The sequence below is a fragment of the Scyliorhinus canicula genome, chromosome 4 (assembly GCF_902713615.1).
Source record: "Scyliorhinus canicula chromosome 4, sScyCan1.1, whole genome shotgun sequence".
NCBI classification, from domain to species: Eukaryota; Metazoa; Chordata; class Chondrichthyes; order Carcharhiniformes; family Scyliorhinidae; genus Scyliorhinus; species Scyliorhinus canicula.
Window position 1 is genome coordinate 78013624 of NC_052149.1, and position 20236 is coordinate 78033859.

General features: G+C 46.6%; 1 protein-coding gene across 1 annotated transcript in view; it reads right to left on the minus strand.

The window, feature by feature from the left end:
* The window catches only part of LOC119964697 (phosphodiesterase 4D interacting protein), a 695800-nt gene that overhangs the window by 379457 nt on the left and 296107 nt on the right, over nt 1-20236 (minus strand). Inside the window, exon 5 of the mRNA XM_038794557.1 lies at nt 3169-3245. Within this exon, the coding sequence (XP_038650485.1) occupies nt 3169-3245 (77 nt within the window). The remainder of the gene's footprint in view (nt 1-3168; nt 3246-20236) is intronic.

Below are 20236 nucleotides of genomic sequence, written 5' to 3' on the forward strand. Positions count from 1 at the left end.
GAGATAGAAAGAAAATCTATTAAGAAAAATCCCACCACAATTAAAAACTGAAGAATCGAGACTCTACATTTGTAAAAGTAAATTTTCAGGTCCAAAGCAGTGGTTGACAGTGATTGGAAATCACCATGCTTTTAAAAAGTAACTTACACTTGAATGGGCAACTCCTAAAGTTTTTGGCATGTTTAGCAGGTATCTAGTGGGTAAGTACCACAAACTGACTCCCTTCATGCTGATAGTCTCAACATCATTCTCACTGCAACTAATCTATCAGAATGTGCCAGAACCAAGTCATATACGATATTACTGTACAAGTGGTCCACCAGATGGTGCCAGACATTTTATGTTACAGTACTTGTGCGCTTTGCAGACATTTCTACATATATACTGTAATTAGATTACTGACTATAATTCAACAAAGCCCATCTCTCAAAGCTCAAGAGAATCATATTTTTTCATATATATATAAACATATATATAAATGGAATGTCAATGCTATAGAGTAGTAGAGGTGGAATTTAAACAAATCCCCTTGTGTATTGTTTCCACATGCTGCCAAACTGAACTTGCACGATACTGCGTGACAGTAATTGAAACTGGTTTCTTCACTGTACAGCTACACCAGCACATTAAAGGGAAATCTAAATTATAACGCTGGCATTTCTATTTTGTTGCAGAGTAAAGGGGCAGATATAACTCTGGAGGCTGGGCAGAGAAAGAACTGAAGTGACACTCCAGATAGAGAGTAGTTTCAAACCAATCACATATGACTGCGTAGGGGTGTGACTCCCATACGGTGTCAAGACAAGTGTTTGGAGTTTAAGAAGGAAGACCTAGGACTAGGCATACAGTCAAACCCATCCAGACTCTCAATGTTTAAACATAGTCATCATTGAAGGCATTGTGATGGGCAGGAAAATTGCAACTGGAGTTAGCCATTCTAAACACCATTCTAAATAAACTGGAACAGATATTGGAACTATTAGTTGAGTGCTGGTAACTGCAGTGTGAATGAACAATAAAATAGCTGCACTGAGTGGGTGTAGTGACACAGCAAGCCTGCCCATTGTACTAATATTTCATTTGCTGAATTTCAGCACATAACCAAATTCTAGCCATCCACTGATGACTAAATTCTGATTTGAGGTGTAGTCAAGTTGGTAAAGGGGAGGGCAGTGAACCTAAAAGGGTTATTTCTAGGTGAGAGAAAACCTGATGGGTTAGACTAAGTTCTGGGCCTAACCTAATTGTCCTATATGAGAATCCTACATAGACAGAGATGATTAAGTTTGGTTCCACCAACTTTCCGTATTTACATAATCTACTACTAACAGCTGGGATGAGGTTTTGTGGTAATTTTTGAGCTCCATCCTGCAGTCAACTAAACATCAGGGAAATGTTGGAACTTTGATTCAGAATCAGTTGGTACCTGTGGAACCCCACTCTGGCATAATTCCTTGAAAGAAACAGTGTGTGTGTAAGTTATGATACAGATTTCAGGCTTATTCAACTATATAGAGTTGTTCATTTTGACAGCGATGGTCTTCAATCTAAATTGTGGCCGGGATTCTCTGACCGTTCGCTGGCGGCAATGTTCTCTGGTTCCACCAGCAGCGCACTGCCGCCCACGGGCATCGCGGGATGTGGGCTGGCTTAAATGGAAAATCTTATCGACAGCAGAGGGAGCAGAGAATCCGCCGCCAGCAAATGATGCTCCGTCTCCCGCTGCCATGAAACCAGAGAATTCCATCCTGGATTTCAAACCAAAATGAGGGACTGCCATTCCTAGCAAGGAACACAGCAAACTTAAGTATTGTATAACAAATTATTATAATGTCAAATTCAAAGTAGCAGCTCAGTCTAGTGGACAAGAATCAGGACATAATAATGTACCACATGCTGGATTAGGATGTAGCTGTCAGTTCTTTAGTGTCTTTATACAATATGTTTGTTCTTATTTGTTACGTCCTGGTGCTTGGTCGGTTGGAATAAATGCACTGAAGAGTGTCTAGTTCGAGACTAGTTTAAAGTTTTATTATTTAACAATTGTGTGGGTTAGATAACCATGAAGATATTATCAAAAACTATTAAGAGTTAATTATGAGTTACTACAAATTATGACTATCCACTACGAAGACCCTCTACCAACTCTCTGAGGTAACAGTGTCACGTGGTTGTTCTCTACTGCCACCTGCTGGCTGGAGATCTTGTCTATCATTACATACATGATTGCTTATGCATATTATCTCAATGTCCAGGTGTTTTATAGTTGTTTGTTTTACTAAGGAACATATGCATTCGTTTTTTTAATGCAACCATTACAATTGTAAGAAACAAGAACAATAAAATCAATCATCTAACGAATGTGATTATTTTAAATATGCAAAAATCCCGACTGTTGCAAAGCTCGGTACTGTGATGCAGATCTCAGAACTTATGAGCCCTGCTTCAAATGAACTTTGAAAAAACCTTGGACCACATCACCCGATTCCACAATGTAAGAACTCTGTAACTCTAAGGCAAATGTTTTCCAAATATGGCCTTTCAAACCACCTCAAAGCTACCTTAAAAAGACACAAGTTATAAACCCCCACCCCAACTCCAACTTTGCATCTGGCAGGGAAGGGGTGTGTGGGGGGGTGGGGGGGGGGGGGGGGGGGGGGGGGGGAGTTGGGCAGAAGGGGATGTCAAATAGTTGCAGGAGTCAACTCTCTCTCCGAAGGCTCTAAATTTGAATTAGTTGTTATCACAGAGCGGGTGCTGGGAGGGGAAAAATTGGTATAAGGTGGGCAGGTGTCTGCCATCTCAGACAGGAAATAGGTGATCCTTCCCAGGGAAGTTCTTCACAAACAGGCATCTGATAGGCAGTAGGGATGGCAGCTTCAAATAGAAACTAGATACGAGGTAGCACATCTGCATAAATCTGGTAAATAATTTTAAACAGGCATTTATACAAAATAATGTGTTTTACACACTCCGAAGTATATCCTCAAACAAAAGAACAGTACACGCAGGTTTTTCCTCCAATTTTTTAAACTGGGATAATATGAGGCAGACTGCTATTCCAGACAGATGTTACCTCAGTGGAAACCATGACAGAGCTACTTTACAGTAACTGTACACTTTAGCAGGAGCATAATGATTCAGAAGGAAGCAGTAAATGCGACTTACGAGGCTTTCTCAAGCAGCTCGGATTTTTCATTTAGTTCTTGTTTCAGACTCTCCACTTCCACCTTCAACTCGATGTTCTGAAAGACAGATGATTTGGTGAGTGTCACAGCTTTGACAATGATTCAGGCTAGTGATTTGTTTCAGCTCAGATTTGCTCAGAACATGGCACTTCCTCTGAGACTTAAAACAATACGAACTGTGCTATACCCAGTAAGTATAGAACTCATATTGCAGGTTCATGTACTACATCAAATCCATTACTCTATTTATGAGCTGGGACAAGATTATAATGAATGGTAGATGACGGAAATGTGAAAATAAAAATTAAACCTTGCAAAGAAATGGAGAAAAAACTGATGTGTATTTGTAATCACACCTTTCACAACCTCAGGACATCTCAAAGCACTTTACATCCAGTTATGTGAAAATACCATTGTAATGTTGGAAAGGAGAAAGTTGCTTTCTGCACAGTGTGGTCCCACGAACAACAATAAGATAAATGACCAGATTATGTGTTTTAGTGATGGTGATTGAGGGATAAATCTTGTGGGAAAGCTATTGGAGACATGGACAAAATGAATTCTTCCTTGGGCAGGCATGGGTTAATAGCAACAGTCAGCACAGTCTGTTAAAGACAAATCATTTCTGACTAACCTGATTAAGTTCTTGAGAAGTAACAGAGAGGATTGATGAGGTGGTACAGTGGATGTTGTATACGTGGACTTTGAAAAAGTCATTTGATAAAGTTTCTTGTCTCAGACATATACAGAAAATAAAAGGATATGGCATTAAAGGAATGGTGCTAACTTGTCCATAGTTACAGCGATAGAGCGGTGAGTTCGGCCGGTGAGTTCCAGAGTAAGCTCGAGTTCCATCCTAGAGGTGTGGGTGTTTGTTGAACAAGTTGATTTCAAGAAGTATCACAGAGGTCATTTATGGATTTGTAAAAGATTCTGAATGGCACAGACATGATAGGCCTAATGGTCTCCTTCCACACTGTAAAATTCTATGGTTCTGTTCTAGGACCTTGGGAAAACTTCCCTTCTCTTCTTCCAACAATGCTATGGGATCTTTATGCCCACTGAGAGCGTACGAGGAATCTGGGTTTGACATTTCACCTGAATGATGGCATCTCCAACACTTCAGTGATCCCTCAGAACTGCACTGAAGTGTCGAAGACTGAAGGAGCCTTATTTAATGCTTTGGACATAGTGGCGGGATTCTCCATTAATGGGGCTATATCCCCATGCCGACGTGAAAAGCGGCGCCAACCACTCCGGCGTTAACGGTCCCCGATAATGGGGAATGCGCCCCTACCTAGGGGGCTAGGTCAGCGCCGGAGTGGTCCCCGCAGCTCCAGCCGGTGTGGAACGGCCGGCGTGATTCCGCACATGCGCGCTATGGTTGGCATATTTCCGCGCATGCACCGGGCCCCGGTCAATATGGCGGAGCCCTACAGGGGCCCGTTGCGGAGTAAAATAGGCCCCCACGGAACCAGACCGCCCGCCGATCGGTAGGCTCCGATCCCTCCGACGCCTCTCCAGAATGGCCCACGCAGACTCACCTTCCAGGTCCCACCGTGTGGGATCTGAGTAACCCATGCCGGCGGGACTCGGCCAAACTCGTCGGCCACTCGGCCCATAGGGACCCGGAGAATCACCGGGGGGGCCGCTGTCAACGGCCCATGACCAGCACGGTGGGAATCCCGCGGGCGCCCGAGACTCGGCGCCGGAGAATGGGGAAGTCAGCGTCGGGAGAGCGGGGCGCGATTCTCACGCCTGGCCAGTATTTCTCAGAATCCTGGCCAGTATTTCTGTGATGCTCCTTCTAATCTTTATTGGATTTGGGGAAAATCTGGAGCATCGGTCGGGATTCTCCGTTGCCCGACGGCACTATCGTAATCGGCGATCGTGCAGAGAATGGGCCGGCGCCGGTTTAACGCATGCTCCGCCCCCATCTGAAATGGCATCATCGAATCACATACCTAGTGCCATTGCAACGGAATTGGCGCATCATCGGAAGGCTCTCCTGCGATGCTACGCCGCTGATGGACCGAGTTCCCGTCACGTGTGGCCTCAATGGTTGGGAACTCCGTGTGGCAGCTGTGGACTGTGTCCAGTGTCGCCATATTCGGCCGGAATCCGTGCCGCTGTCCGGGGAGCGTCCGTGAGGGCTAGGGGAACTGGGGGGGGGGGGGGGGGGGGGTGGCCAGGGCATGGCCTGTGGGGTTGCGGAGGGCAGGTCGGGTCCGCATCCGACCAGCGCCCTGTTGTACTGCGCAACCACTGCAGGTCATCGCCGCCAGTCACCCGGCCATTCTCCAGCTTTTTTGGTGAGCGATCTGGCAGTTTCATCTGCCGCTGGAATCAGTGAAGGTTTGGTGCCGATTTTGGCATTGTAAATTCTCCGTTCGAGACGGCATTTAGCCACTGAAATAGAGAATCCAGCCCATAGCATAAAATACAAGTTTTTAGCTGAAATTACAGCAGACAACTGAAAGAATCCCCACAGAAATTTCAGATAAAAAGGGCAAACCTGAAACATAACCATTCATTCTCTTTCACATGGTGGGCCTGCAGTGCATTGCCATCATTTTCAAATACAGTTAATTTGTACAATCTTTTACTCGTTCTGAATTCTCTCTCAACTAGCCTTGTCGGCTAGCTCACACTGGGTGAAGTGCAATGCAGCTCCATGGAAATTATTTTCTATATCTTTGCTCCCAGACCTCCTGACTTTAATTTGTTGTGCAGGGGGAGGAGGGGTGGGATTTCTTATGGTCTTATGAGAATATGTGCTTGGTTTGCAACCCGGAAAAAAAGCCTAACATTTCTGAGTGAATAATTGTGTTGTCAGTTCATTTGCAGGTTATTGTGTTCAATGAAGAATTCAAGTGTCAAACCCTTGCAACCACATGAAAGTTCAGAAGGTGATAACCATATATTGTCCAAGTCATGAATGATTGTTGAAAGCATCAATTTTATTTTGCTGCCAATTAGATAACTGATCTCAATTAGCCCTAAACAGACGTGCTGCAGAAACTTCATCTTCATGTTGTAGACTTTGGTTGGGCTTTGTGAAAAATTTGTCCTCAAGGTAGACAGAATTCTAGGGATTCTTTTTTAAAAAATTTAGAGTACCCAATTCATTTTTTCCAATTAAGGGGCAATTTAATGTGTTCAATCCACCTACCCTGCACATCTTTGGGTTATGGGGGCGAAACCCATGCAAACACGGAGAGAATGTGAAAACTCCACAAGGACAGTGACCCAGAGTCGGGATCGAACCTGGGACCTCGGTGCCGTGAGACTGCAGTGCTACCACTGCGCCACCGTGCTGCCCTGAATTCTTGGGATTCTGACAATGTTCCACGAATATTCCTCATGTTATAAAATGGCCATACTGATTACAGTTGAGATTTCAAAATCTTTTACACATCCAAGAATTACCTCTGTGGTCCTTCTTGAAATCAACTTGTTCAACAACCACCCATACCAGCAGGATTGAACTCTGCAACTCACCGGTCTAACACACCACTCTATCGCTGTAACTATTTTTAAGATCACGTTTATTTGCTGTTGAAGATAAGCAGTTTATTTAATATCAATCATGCAAGAGAGCCTTCGTCTCTGACATGTCTGTCTCCTGTCCTCTGCCACCAAAATTGCTGGGCAGCCTAAACCATGCCTCTCAGATTTCTGGTCCATCTCAAATTAATATGATGTGCCATATGTTAATCCTCTGTCAAGCAAATGGTAACATGGGAGGCTGATGTTGAGTACTAAGTAAAGAATATAAAATAAATGCATTACAATCCACTCCTCTTGTTTCAAAGTTTCCTAACTTAAATTTCTGGATTTTTATTTTGTACACTCTTTAATGTTTAATTATGTTAGCTAATTCACACTACTGACCAATTCAAATTTTTATATTCAAAAATTACATTTAAACGTAAGAGGCAGACTGTACATACAATCACTGCTCTAACGCCTGAATTTATTAGCGCCCTGCTTTTACTTATTCCTGAGTAGTGAATTGTGACTGAGCCCCGTTGTAAGTCCAAACTCTCACAGATAATTTGTTTCAGGAATTGAAGCCAGGGATCAGTTTCTATATTTAGGTCTGTTAGCGCCTTGACAACAGCTCCAAAAATAAACCAAAGTTTGCATGAACATGACGCACAGTTCTTCAATTGGCTGGCAGCTCCCAGTACGAGGCAGATTTTGTAACAGGTCAGTAATGAACCTGTTACCACATTCATCATACTCACTGCTCACACAGTAGGTGTGCAGGAGGGAAATACTCTTCCCTGCTGCACTTAATGAGAAGAAGGAGGAAAGAACTTGTATTTATATAGTGCCTTTCATGACTTCATGATGTCTCAAAGCACTTTACAATCAACATAGTTCCTTTGAAGTACAGTCACTGTTGTAAAGTAGGAGACTTTCTGTCTAGTCTTTTTCTTCTTGCACCTAGCTCCTTAGAGCATTAATTCAAGCTGGAGTATGGTTTTATAGGTGCTGGCAACCTTCTATATACACCGTCCTCCTCCAAAGCATTAGTCCATAAACAAAGTCAGGTTACATTTTTGCATTGAGGGGCGGCACAGTGGCAAGCACTACAGCCTCACAGCGCCAGAGACCCAGGTTCAGTTCCAGTCTTGGGTGACTGTCTATATGGAGCTTGCACTTTCTCCACGTGTCTGTGTGGGCTTCCTCTGGGAGCTCCGGTTTCCTCCCACAGTCCAAAAATGTTCAGGTCAGTTGGACTGGCCATGATACTTTTCCCCTTAGTGTCCAAGGATACCCAGGTTAAGTGGGGATAGGGGGTTACAGGGATAGGGCGGGGGATGGGCCTAGATAGGGTGCTCTTTCAGAAGATCAGTGCGTACTCAATGGGACAAATGGCCTCCTTCTGCACCGTAGGGCTTCTATGATTCTCGTACTTCACTGAAGTGGTGACCATCATAGGTGAATGTTGATAGGATACTCGACAAAGGAAGGCTTTAAAACCGAGCCAAATGCTGCCTTCACTTGGCAGATAACGTCTTCCCAATCCAGGGGTAATGAGTCCAATCATATTCCTACTACTAGCTACTGGAACAAGTCCTAATTGAAAATAAACATCACATCTACAAGATATGGTGATTTTCAAATGTCTACTGATTATCCTGTGGTTTTTGACAGAAGGAATATTTTTTAAGGGGAGTCCACCTTCCTCCTCCAAAGAATCAGTCAATAAAGAAAGTCAGGTTACATTTTTACATCGAGGAATTGAATTAATTACAAGGGGGAAGCATCATTATTGCTTCCCTTCTGCACCACCAGGAGCCTCTTCAATGCGGCATAAAATGGAAGCCTGATAGTAAACTGTCTGAATGTCTACTCTGGTATATTAAGAACAACTCGTAACTGGATCATGCTTCTCATGTAATTGAAATGCATCACAGTGCTTAATGAATATAAGGGTAGACACTGATTAGGATGTGAAAGAAGTTATGGGGGTGTGGTGATCACAAGTTAACCAGATGCAACACAACTGAGCAACCACTAGAGGGAGCACGGGAGAGCCATATAAATAGATCAGGACAGGAAGTGAGGACACACTACACAGCAGGCAGAGCTAATAGCTGGACACACAGCAGCTAGGATAGCACTGAAGGTAGCCGTACGTAGAGCTCTGAAGAATGAACGAACTCACAATAAAGCATCTTCTCCACATTTGAGACTGCGAGCTTTATTAAGACACGAGGAACAACACATGGTACCAGGAGTGATTTCAGGACGCTTACTACAGGACAACTCAGCTGCAGATACAGAAAGCACAAAATGGCATGGAAATCTCCTACTGGACAAATGACTTGGGAAGACATCGCTAATTCGAGGATGTGGCATGGATACCCACCTCAGCTGGACACGACTGGTAATGTAAGAAATGTCTGGAAAAGGTTTAAACAAATGTTCGATTTTTATCTCATAGCTAATGATGTAGCAGAAGCCTCAGACAAAATTAAAATAGCAATTCTCATCGAAGGGCCTGTCAATAGGAAAGTGTATAATGGATTTAAATACTCAAAAGGTGAAGACAGGAACAGCTTACAAACGTTACTAAACAAATTTGAAGAGTACTGTGAGAAATTTGAACAGCAAGGCATAATCAGAGGCCAAACTGCACAGAGACTGAGTGATGCAAGACTTAAAAAATCACAAAAAGATCAGGAAATCGCGAATGCACAGTACAGATCAAAAAGAAGAAATAACATGAATTTTTCACAAAGCCAAAACGCTGAAATCCAGTCCAGATCGGAAAGAAAAGGTAACTTACAACTTTTAGAAAGAAAAAAACGCTGAAATCCGCGATAAAATGGCGTCGGAGCACATTTTGCAGTCTCTGGTAAGCAAAGAACTACAAATCGCGTCTGCGCATGCGCCGGAACCGGAAGTCGCGCATGCGCAGTTTACAAAAGATCGCGGCGCCGATCGTTATGCGCATGCGCAAGCCGCGCATGCGCAGTCAAAAAAAGTCTTCGTCGCGGAGCCGTCATGCGCATGCGCAAGCCGCGCATGCGCAATGGACACCGAACCGCACAAGGAAAGAAAGCCGATTTGCGCATGTGCAAGTCGTTCCTACGCGTGACGTCATGACGTCTGAGAATCCTGACCACGCCCACTTAAAAGGGAAATGCCCGAAAATTGAAAACAAGACACTTAAAGTGGTAAAACCAAATTTTCTTGCCTCAGAACACAGAAAAACGCCTGAACTTAAACCAACAGTGAAAAACAACTTGCACAAAACCTTGGAAAAAGCTGCCTTCACCACACACAGTGAAGCGAACAAAAAGAATTCCGAAACAACAAAAGATGATTTGTTTTTCGACGATTACCTCTCAGACCTGACTGGGTCAGTCGGATATGCTTATCACAGCATCAGCGACACGGTCGCAAAGTACAACACGAACCAACTCGTGGTAGATGAATCCAACCAAAATGCTTTGGTTTTCGAAGAATACTACTCAGACATGGAGGAGTTATTTGGACATGCTGATCACAGCATCAGCGACACCGTTGCAAAGCTTAACACGAATCTACTCATGGTGGATGAATCCAACACCATGATGCCATGGCAGCTCGTCGATACATTGGATGACAGCAATACCCAAGACGAAGACGATGCCACACAGAGAGCACAGGAAGACTCCACAGAGCGAGCGATGACAGGCTCCACAGTGCGAGTGATGAAAGACGCCAACAGGGATGCAAGCAAACACTCCCGGGCGAACACCATGCATGAACAAGACCATGAAGGTAAACCCGCCGTATCTGAGCAACCACAAGCAGACTATGAAAGTCCAACACGCTCACAGGAACAAGAAGAAGACAATGCACCTCTGCCCACTGCATGCGAAGACAGTGACAAGGTGATCACAGTCAACGTACAGGATCACAGTGAGACTGACAGTTCTCAGCTTGTCTGTACCGAAGCACAGAGCGAAAACAGTGACAAGGTGCTCGCACTCGACGTACAGGATCACAGTGAGACTGACAGTTCTCAGCTTGTCTGTACCGAAGCACAGAGCAAAAACAGTGACAAGGTGCTCGCACTCGACGTACAGGATCACAGTGAGACTGACAGTTCTCAGCTTGTCTGTACAGAAGCACAGAGTCGGGCCACCCAACAGTCCAGAGAGACGATGCCGAAAGAAAACATGCAGATTTTGACTCCAGAAGAGGAGCACCTGGAGTCCAGAGAGACAACGCCAAAAGAAAACATGCAGATTTTGACTCCAGAAGAGGAGCACCTGGAGTCCAGAGAGACAATGCCGAAAGAAACCATGCAGATTCTGACTCCAGAAGAGGAGCACCTGGAGTCCAGTGAGATAACATCAACAGAAATCATGAAGATTTTAATTCCAGAAGCGGAGCACCAAGAGTCTAGAAAAACCACGTCAACTGAAATCATGCAGATTTGGACTCCAGAAGAGGAGCGCCGAGAGTCCACAGACACCACGTCAATTGTAATCATGGAGGTATTGACTCCAGAAGAGGAGCGCCAAGAATCCACAGACACCGCGTCAAATGTAATCGAGAAGACTTTGACTCCGGAAGAGGAGCACCAAGAAAGCAAAGATGCGGAATCCAATTCTCCACAACTGATTGATGTCACCTGCACCGATGCAAAATCAGATCATTCGCACCACTCGCGAGACGGAATGCTCAATGACTCAAATTATCCACTCGGGACACTCGTAGAGTATAACAAGAAAAACAAAAGTCAAAAGAAACACAGCAAGAACAAAAACAACATGAAGCGCGACAAAACCAACAACAATAGCAAGAAGCACAGCAGAAACGAGAACGACAACAGCAAGAATAAAAGCAACATGAAGCGCAACAAGACAAACAACAAAGTCAGGCACAAAGATAGCGACAACGACAGGGACAGAAACAACAAGAATGGCAACAAACACAACAAAGTCAGGAACAAAGATAGCGACAACACCAAAGACAGAAACGACAAAAACAGCACCAAGACCGGCAACGAGAACAACAAAGTCAGGAACAACGACAGTGCCAACACCAAAGACGGAAACGACAAAAACAGCGACAAGTACGGCAACGAAAACAACAAAAACAAGAACGACAGAAACAACAGCAATGAAACAACGACTTGTACACAATGGCACTACTTGGCACATGATGGACAATGCCACAGCGCATGGCAAAACGATGACAAGACTACAAACATGTCATGGGATGACGACGAATCGCATAAACACACGTCTGCTCCAGAACGAGCAAGCACACCAGCATCCAAGGCGGATGAGACAATAAATCAACACCACAAGCACAGAAAAAAAAAGTCCATGCCAGTCAACATCAGTGATGTGACCATGCAGACACCTCGGGATGACGCATTGGGTACTTAAGATAACAAGGAACACCAACAACATTCACAGCGGACTTGCAATATCAATATCACCACGTCATCAACAACAAAAAGAAAAAAAGCTCTGAACAAATTCATCAAGTTTGGACTCATAAATGTTTTTATTAAGATTGGACATATAAATACACTGGGACAGGATGTACAATTTTCTTTAACGATGTTCAGAAAATATGTTAAGAGAAAAAGGGGGATGTGGTGATCACAAGTTAACCAGATGCAACACAACTGAGCAACCACTAGAGGGAGCACGGGAGAGCCATATAAATAGATCAGGACAGGAAGTGAGGACACACTACACAGCAGGCAGAGCTAATAGCTGGACACACAGCAGCTAGGATAGCACTGAAGGTAGCCGTACGTAGAGCTCTGAAGAATGAACGAACTCACAATAAAGCATATTCTCCACATTTGAGACTGCGAGCTTTATTAAGACACGAGGAACAACACAGGGGGGAGGATGCAAAGTGGAGACCAAAGACAAGGTAGAAAAGTGTCTTTATGGTGATTTTGAAGGGAACTTTATTGAGGACCTTTTACCCATACTATGGCCGGGATTCTCCAATCCCGCGGCAGAGCGACCACGCCGTTGTAAACACCGTCGCGTTTTACGATGGTGTGAACGGGCCACTCCCACGACTAACTCTGGCCCCTACAGGGGGCCAGCACGGTTTGCGCCGCTCCAGCTGCAGACCCCGGCGCGAACTGTGCGCCACAGGATCTGCACTTGCGCAATTGCACCAGTGCCAACGAGGACATGCGTAGTGGTGCCAGCGCCAACGCATGCATGCGCAGTGGCCTTCTTCAACGTGCTGGGCCCGATGCAACATGGCGCAAGGCTACAGGGGCCAGCACATAGGAAAGGAAGCCCCCAGCCACAGAGGCCGGCCCGCCGATTGGTGGGCCCCAATCGCAGGCCAGGCCACATCGGAGGCCCACCCCCAACCGGGTCGGGCCGACACTGTTGGGGTGGTGGCTGCAGTGGAGAGCCTAGTGCACAATGTCGGCAGCATGAGTGGAGGGGTCCAAGGCGTGGCTCAGTCAGTGACGGCCATGCTGAGCTGACAGCATGTCCCAGTTTCTGGAGGACGTCACCTAGTACAAGATGGACCTTGATGAGGCCCTAGGGAGCATGTCCCAGTCCCAGGTGGGCATAGCTGAAGCACTGCAGAGAATGTCCCGGTCGCTGGATTTGTCCCAGTCTCAGGTGGTCATTGCCGGGGCTCTTAGAGCATGTAGCAGTCACTCAGGAGCATCGCTGACGGCGTCAACACCATGTTGCAGACATTGGTGAGCCACCAAGGCTGGCAGAACCAAATGACGTAGGGGCAGCCGGGCCTCAATCCAGCTTCCCCTGTCTCAAGGTGAACCCCATGGCCCAATGGGCACCAACCAGGAAGAGGGGTGCTGGGTGTCAACCTGAAGCCATCCTACGGAATGGCAACAGCAGCCAACGGCTCCCCTGATTTTAACCCCCCTGACAATGGCGCATTTCGCAGTCAGCATCCAGTAGAGTGTGGCAGGACGGGGCATGTACCTCTGGCAAGTGCCCAAGAGCCTCCAGAGGACACTTACCAGAGACATTGAAGGCCAGAGGTTGCAGTAAGCAGCAGGCTGCCTCTATCTCTGATGAACATCCTGGGGACTCACCGAGACAGAGCGGTAGAGCAGGGAAGTCGCGGCACTTTGAGGATCACTGAGAGGGCATGGGGTGGTAGGGGGTATGGAGGGTATGGGGTAGGCATTAAGGAGGGTGAATTGGGGGATGAAGGGTAGGTGGAGGGTCTGGGAGGGGTGAGGAGAGTGGGGTGGCAACATCGGATGAGTGGGGCAGTTGGGAACACGTCTGTAAATCATTTTTAAAATTCATTTACGGGACGTAGGTGTCACTGGTTAGGCCAGCATTTATTGCCCATCCCTAGTTGCCCTTTAGAAAGTGGTGGTGAGTTGCCTTCTTGAACCACTGCAGTCCTTGATATGTAGGTACACCCACTGTGCTGTTAGAGAGGGAGTTCCAGGATGTTGCCCCAGCGACAGTGAAGGAACGACAATATATTTCCAAGTCAAGGTGATCTAGAGGGGAACCTCCAGGTGGTGGGGTTCACAGGTATCTGCTGCTGTTGTCATTCTAGGTCGTTTTGGAAGAAACCTTGGTGAATTACTGCAGTGCATCTTGTAGATGGGACACACGGCTGCCGCCGTTCATCGGTGGTGGAGGGTTTGAATGTTTGTGGAAGGAGAAGTAATCAAGCAGACTACTTTGTTCTGGATATTGTCAAACTTCTTGAGTGTTATTGGAACTTAACTCAATCAGGCAAATGGAGCGTATTTCATTACACTCCTGACTTATGCCTTGTAGATGGTAGGCCGGCTTTGGGAGGGTCAGGAGGTGAGTTACTCGCTTTAGGATTCCTCGCCTTTGACCTGCCCTGGTAGCCACAGTATTAATATGGCTAGTCCAGTTCAGTTTCTAATCAATGGTAACCCCCAGAATGTTGATTGTGGGGGATTCAGCGATGGTAATGCCACTAAATGTCAAGGGGCGGTGGTCAGATCCTCTCTTGTAGGAAATGGTCATTGCCTGGCACAAAGGTAACTTGCCACTTGTCAGCCCAAGCCTGGATATTGTCTAGGTCTTGCTGCATGAGGGGCTGGTTTAGCACAGTGGGCAAAATACATAAGAACATAAGAACTAGGAGCAGGAGTAGGCCATATGGCCCCTCGAGCCTGCTCCGCCATTCATTGAGATCATGGCTGATCTTTTGTGGACTCAGCTCCACTTTCCGGCCCGAACACCATAACCCTTAATCCCTTTATTCTTCAAAAAACTATCTATCTTTATCTTAAAAACATTTAATGAAGGAGCCTCAACTGCTTCACCAGGCAAGGAATTCCATAGATTCACAACACTTTGGGTGAAGAAGTTCCTCCGAAACTCAGTCCTAAATCTACGTCCCCTTATTTTGAGGCTATGCCCCCTAGTTTTGCTTGCACCCGCCAGTGGAAACAACCTGCCCGCATCTATGCTATCTATTCCCTTCATAATTTTATATGTTTCTATAAGATCCCCCCTCATTCGTCTAAATTCCAACGAGTACAGTCCCAGTCTACTCAACCTCTCCTTGTAATCCAACCCCTTCAGCTCTGGGATTAACCTAGTGAATCTCCTCTGCACACCCTCCAGTGCCATTACGTCCTTTCTCAGGTAAGGAGACCAAAACTGAACACAATACTCCAGGTGTGGCCTCACTAACACCTTATACAATTGCAGCATAACCTCCCTAGTCTTAAACTCTATCCCTTGAGCAATAAAGGTCCATTCGCCTTCCTAATCACCTGTAACACTTGTAAACCAACTTTTTGAGACTCATGCATGAGCACACCCGGGTCTCTCTGCACAGCAGCATGTTTTAATATTTTATCATTTAAATAATAATCCCTTTTGCTGTTATTCCTACCATAATGGATAACCTCACATTTGTCAACATTGTATTCCATCTGCCAGACCCTAGCCCATTCACTTAACCTATCCAAATCCCTCTGCAGACTTCCAGTATCCTCTGCACTTTTTGCTTTACCACTCATCTTAGTGTCATCTGCAAACTTGGACACATTGCCCTTGGTCCCCAACTCCAAATCATCTATATAAATTGTGAACAATTGTGGGCCCAACACTGATCCCTGAGGGACACCACTAGCTACTGATTGCCAACCAGAGAAACCTCACTCTTTGCTTTCTATTAATTAACCAATCCTCTATCCATGCTACTACTTTACCCTTAATGCCACGCATCTTTATCTTATGCAACAATCTTTTGTGTGGCACCTTGTCAAAGGCTTTCTGGAAATCCAGATATACCACATCCATTGGCTCCCCGTTATCTACTGCTCTGGTAATGTCCTCAAAAAATTCCATTAAATTAGTTAGGCACAACCTGCCCTTTATGAACCCATGCTGCATCTGCCCAATGGGACAATTTCCATCCAGATTCCTCGCTATTTCTTCTTTGATGATAGATTCCAGCATCTTCCCTACTACCGAAGTTAAGCTCACTGGCCTATAATTACCCGCTTTCTGCCTACCTCCTTTTTATTTATTTATTTTTTTATAAATTTAGATTACCCAATTATTTTTTCCAATTAAGGGGCAATTTAGTGTGGCCAATCCACCTACTCTGCACATCTTTGGGTTGTGGGGGCGAAACCCACGCAGACACGGGGAGAATGTGCAAACTCCACACAGACAGTGACCCAGAGCCGGGATCAAACCTGGGACCTCAGCGCCGTGAGGCGGTTGTGCTAACCACTAGGCCACCTACCTCCTTTTTAAAATAGTGGTGTCACGTTTGCTAATTTCCAATCCGCCGGGACCACCCCAGAGTCTAGTGAATTTTGGTAAATTATCACTAGTACATTTGCAATTTCCCTAGCCATCTCTTTTAGCACTCTGGGATGCATTCCATCAGGGCCAGGAGACTTGTCTACCTTTAGCCCCATTAGCTTGCCCATCACTACCTCCTTAGTGATAACAATCCTCTCAAGGTGATCACCTGTCATAGCTTCATTTCTATAAGTCACTGGCATGTTATTTGTGTCTTCCACTCTGAAGACCGACCCAAAAAACCTGTTCAGTTCCTCAGCCATTTCCTCATCTCCCATTATTAAATCTCCCTTCTCATCCTCTAAAGGACCAATATTTACCTTAGCCACTCTTTTTTGTTTTATATATTTGTAGAAACATTTACTATCTATTTTTAGCTGGCTTGTAAAGCAGACCCAATGGGACAATTTCCATCCAGATTCCTCGCTATTTCTTCTTTGATGATAGATTCCAGCATCTTCCCTACTACCGAAGGCCAAGGCCAGCATCGCGGGTTCAATTTCCGTACCAGCCTCCCCGAACAGGCGCCGGAATGTGGCGACTAGGGACTTACTTGTGACAATAAGTGATTTTCATTTTCATTTCATTTGGACATGGACTGCTTCATTTTTTGAGGAGTCGCGAATGGTGCTGAACATTGTGCAGTCATCCACAAACATCCCCACTTCTGACATTATGATGGAAGGGATGTCATTGATGAAGCAGCTGAAGATGGTTGGGCCTGAGGAACTCCTGCAGTGGTGTCCTGGAGCTGAGATGATTGACTTCCAACCACCACAACCATCTTCCTTTGTGTCAGATATGACTCTAACCAGCAGAGAGTTTTCCCCCTAATTCCCATTGATTCCAGTTTAGCTAGGGCTCCTTGATGCCATACTCGGTCAAATGTTGCCTTGATGTCAGGAGCAGTAACTCTCATCTCACGTCTGGCATTCAGCTCTTTTGTCCATGTTTGAACCAAGGCTGTAATGAGGTCAGGAGTTGAGTGACCCTGACGGAACCCAAAGTGACCACCTGTGAGCAGATTATTGCTAAGTAGGTGCCGCTTGATAGCACTGTTGATGACTCCTTCTATCGATTGGCTGATTAAAATCTGTTGACCTCGACCAACATGCCTCTGGCAGTTTCTTCTGCTATGGGGGTCAAACACCAATCCCATACCCCCATCTCCCCGGACATGGAGGTCCTGGACTCCTCTCCCCACCCCATCCCATCCCACATCATGTTCAAGTGCTGGGTGTTAGCAAGCAGTCAGCAGACAGTCAGGGGTCAGGCAAAGGCATTGAATAGGAGCATGCAACCCCCCCCCCCAACCAACCTCGATGGTGACCCGCTGACAGTTCCGACACAGTCCCATCACCCTGGAGTGATGTTACACAGACCACCCTAACAGTGTTGGCCTCGGTGCCGGCGCCATCTCCCGCGCCCGTAGCCTCTGGGACTCCTTCAGTCGGCTATGGAACTACTGGAGTGTTGCTGACATGGGCAGCACGGTGGCACAGTGGTTAGCACTGTTGTTTCACAGCGCCAGGGTCCCAGGCTCGATTACCGGCTTGGGTCACTGTCTGTGCGGAGTATGCACATTCTCCCCGTGTCTGCATGGGTTTCCTCCGGGTGCTCCGGTTTCCACCCACAAGTCCCGAAAGAAGTGCTATTAGGTAATTTGGGCATTCGGAATTCTCCCTCTGTGTACCCGGACAGGTGCCGGAATGTGGCAACTAGAGGATTTTCACTTCATTGCAATGTTAATATAAGCCTTCTTGTGGCAATAAAGATTATCATTATTATTATATTATTATGTTATCCCTCTCTGAATATCATGGCCGCACCCTATCATCTGCATGAGCTCCGAGCAAACCTGTCCCAGAGGCTCAGCAACTAACTGGGACCCAGCTGGGTCCTGGGATCCAGCAGAATTCGACTGCTGTCTCACCTGGGCGTTCTTGGCTCCACCTGATGTGCATCAGCAGCTGTGTAGTGCTCACCACCTTCGCCCACTGAGCCATGTGTCTCTGCGCTAGAGGGTGGCCTGATAGCTGTGCAGCGAGAACTGTGGCATCCTCAGAGCTCTCCTCTGAGGTGTTCCCTTGGAAGGTGGGGCAGGGGCACTCCGGATCGGCTGACGTCGTCATCTGCAAGTCCTGCGGAGAATGGACATGTGGTCAGTGGGAGGGATGGGTCAGTCTGTATGGCATTAACAACTCATGTGTGACAGGTCATCTGGATGGGGGCAGGTGGATTATCATCTCTGCAGAGGTCACTAATCTGTTCTCAGCCACCCCCGTGACCTCCAGGGCCCGTTCCTCATGGGGGGTGAGCACTCTGATGTCTGGCACCCAGTCGCCCATCTGGATCATCTCCTATCTGTTGAAGGCCAACGTCTCCTGCGGGGAGACAGAGGGAGCATCGTTAGCCACACGCTTGGTTCATTAATGGGGTGGTGGGGCGTGAGTGGATGGGGAGTACGGAGGGGGGGACAGCATATATGTGGGGGGAATGGAGCTACGTGAATGACACTTCTGGGTATGGGTAAGCGGGGGCAAGGAACGGTGCTGCATGGGGGCGGTGCCAGCTGCATTCTCTTTGGGGGGGGGGGTAGAGAAGCTTGGGGATCCAGTGCAAACTCACCTGAATGTCCCAGTGGAGGTCGTTGACCATGTTGAGGCAGTGAGTGCCGGTCCTCCTGGTCACACTCCCCGAGCTGACTGCCGCTTCCTCCCAGGCAGCACGAGTTGCCCTGTGGCTGACTGTCCAAGATCCTCGGGGGAACAGGGCATCCCAACTGGCTTCGACCGCTTTGAGTAGTCTGCCCAGGTCGGCATCCCCGAATCATGTCATCTCGGTGGCAACGTCAGGAAGCTCGGGGCAGTTCCCAGTTGATACCACCTTTCTTGTTAAATCGCGCTCACTGTGGCTTTTATCCTATTAAATTAATCACCACCACCCACCCCCTCCATTAACAGTGCTGATCAGTTTTGAACTTTTATCTTATTGAATAAGCACGAGCTCGACACATAACCTAACAAACAACGTGACAAATTCTTTAAGAGGCTGGCAATATTTTTTAGCTATTCCCCAAGGTGGGGAGTGTTTGGATTAATTTGGATCTGAGTAAATGAGACTGTATGCAAGGAGGCAGGAGGGAATTTCAACTCTCAGCGGGTTTCCTGTGAGAAACCACAGGAGTTAGTTTCTGACCCACCCGGTGGCAATATGAAGCCATGGCAATCATAACAGATGCGTTTCATTACCATGCTGCTCTTCCACTTTCTACCTGACCGAGGTGGCGAGTTGTTGTCGGCCTCACAAAAGTTACATATGCGGATGTGAGGAAGAGGCTCTGGGAGAAATTCACAGGATGGAACGTGGTTGCAGAGGTGAGGAACCACCGAGCTCCACCCGGAGGACCTGTTGAACGTGAATACTGATTGCCTTACAGCTTACTGACTGACCCATCCCTCCCACTCACCATACGTCCATTCTCCTGCAGGTCCTTCAGCTGACGACACTGGCCCATCCCGGGTGGCCCCCTCTCCTGACTCCAAAGAGAACATCTCGGAGGGGAGCTCCGAGGATGCAATCGTTATAATAAACGGCACAGCTGTCATCACCACTCTCCATCAGCGCGGTAGCATGGTGGTTAGCATAAATGCTTCACAGCTCCAGGGTCCCAGGTTCAGTTCCCGGCTGGGTCACTGTCTGTGCGGAGTCTGCACGTCCTCCCCGTGTGTGCGTGGGTTTCCT